A 1694-nucleotide genomic window follows, 5' to 3' on the forward strand; every position below is an offset into this window, starting at 1 on the left:
TAGTATTCATCTCACTGTATCAAGGATGCCTGCCATGTGGGCCTCTACTCACCCTTCCATTTATTACCTGTGATAGCAATGGATAATAAATGTGGCACTCTTTCTCACTGAGCCTAGGAGAAGCCCTCAGAAGCCTTGCGGATGGGACGTCCTAAGCAGCTGCGTCCAATCCATCCATCAGTGTTAGGGGTGACGAAACCTTTTTGCTCTCTGTTATAGTGACTTATTCCCACGTTTAGAATCTAAGCCTCAGAAAGGCAGGCACTTTGTCCTGTTTGCTACTTCATCCTCATCAACTAGCTCTATGCCTGGCATATGGCAGGAGCCCAGTAAATGTTTGTGGAATGAGTGACTGACCTCCAGTGGACTGTGAGTTATTTGAGGACAAGGGCTATGTCTAGGTTATGTCTAGGACAGAGGAAGGGCTCCATGAGTGAAAGAATGAAATGAGTGAACACACCTCTTTATTCTGAGTTCAACGCTAGTATCTCTAATTAAGGGGGAGAAAAGAAGTCCTACGTGTTTGGTTGTGGATGTCACTTCACCAGATAGTTGCGTGCTGACATGGGGCAGTTGGGACTAGCAGGAATGTCATCAGAGGTGCATCTAGCTTTGGTTTCAAAGCACAAGGACACTTGTCTTTCCATTTAATTATCCAGCAGTCCCGACGAGTTAGTAAATTATCATTTCTGTTTTAGGGATGAGGAAACTGAGGCTTGAGAGATTTAAGACATTTGTTGAAGAGAAAGTGACAATTGAGTGCTGGAGCTAAATCCAGAACCTGGGTCTCCTCACCTGCAGGCCAGTGTTTTTTCTCTGGCCAGTGTCTTGCTTTTTCTGTCTATAAAGCATTGATCTGTGATTTGTCATATGCCATGTTTCGATTTGGGAGGTTTTTTGGAATCCTGTTCTTACCACTGTTTATAAGTATTAACTGTCCTGGGTGCAGCCGTTTTAGAACCTTTTGAGCTTCTCCAGTCCAGAGATTTTTAACCTGGAGTCCTGTGATGAGCTTAGGGCCCTAAGCTTGTGCACCACATCTTACATACATGTGCATTTCTGTGGAGAAGAAATGAGCTTGCATGAGATTCTCACAGAGGGGTGCATGGCCCAATAATAAGGTTAAGAACCAATGATCGAAGTCAACTGTCATTTTGCATATGGGGAAACTAAGGCCTATGCAAGGGAACTTTGCCAGGACCGTAATCTTTGACCAGAGATCGTATTTCTCCTATCAACAGAGGACTGATTATGGTGAGCAGCAACCTCAGCTACATCATCGAGCCCCTCCCTGACAGCAGAGGCCAGCACCTTATTTACAGATCTGAACATCTCAAGCTGCCCCCAGGGAACTGTGGGTTCCAGCACTCCAAGCCCACCACCAGGGACTGGGTCCTTCAGTTTACACACCAGACCAAGAGAAAACCTCGCAGGGTGAGTTTCAAGGCTCTCAGTGTAGGAGTCAACCTGGGGATGGACTTGTCCCCTCTGAGGACCCTTACTTTGAATCCAGGAATATTTCTAAATAGAAGGGTGGTGGCTAAGAAGGAGGAAATCGCTTTTTTCTTTTATTCTAAGTCATTGTTGAGTTTAAGATACCCTTAGAATATCTGCTTTTGGGGAGAACACTAGTACATTTTGAATATTCTGAGATACTGATTTCAGAAACTTTAAAAAGTGAAAAAATAAAATAT

At 44.3% G+C, this 1694-nt stretch overlaps 1 protein-coding gene across 1 annotated transcript in view; it reads left to right on the plus strand.

Annotated features, from left to right (window-relative positions):
• Window positions 1-1694, plus strand: part of LOC103608233 (disintegrin and metalloproteinase domain-containing protein 19-like) — a gene marked incomplete at both ends in the record, with an annotated part of 81063 nt that overhangs the window by 51372 nt on the left and 27997 nt on the right. The window contains one exon of the mRNA XM_008592684.1: window positions 1242-1434. Coding sequence (XP_008590906.1) covers window positions 1242-1434 — 193 coding nt within the window. The remainder of the gene's footprint in view (window positions 1-1241; window positions 1435-1694) is intronic.

This window comes from Galeopterus variegatus, unplaced genomic scaffold, assembly GCF_000696425.1.
Source record: "Galeopterus variegatus unplaced genomic scaffold, G_variegatus-3.0.2 Scaffold8188, whole genome shotgun sequence".
Lineage (NCBI taxonomy): Eukaryota > Metazoa > Chordata > Mammalia > Dermoptera > Cynocephalidae > Galeopterus > Galeopterus variegatus.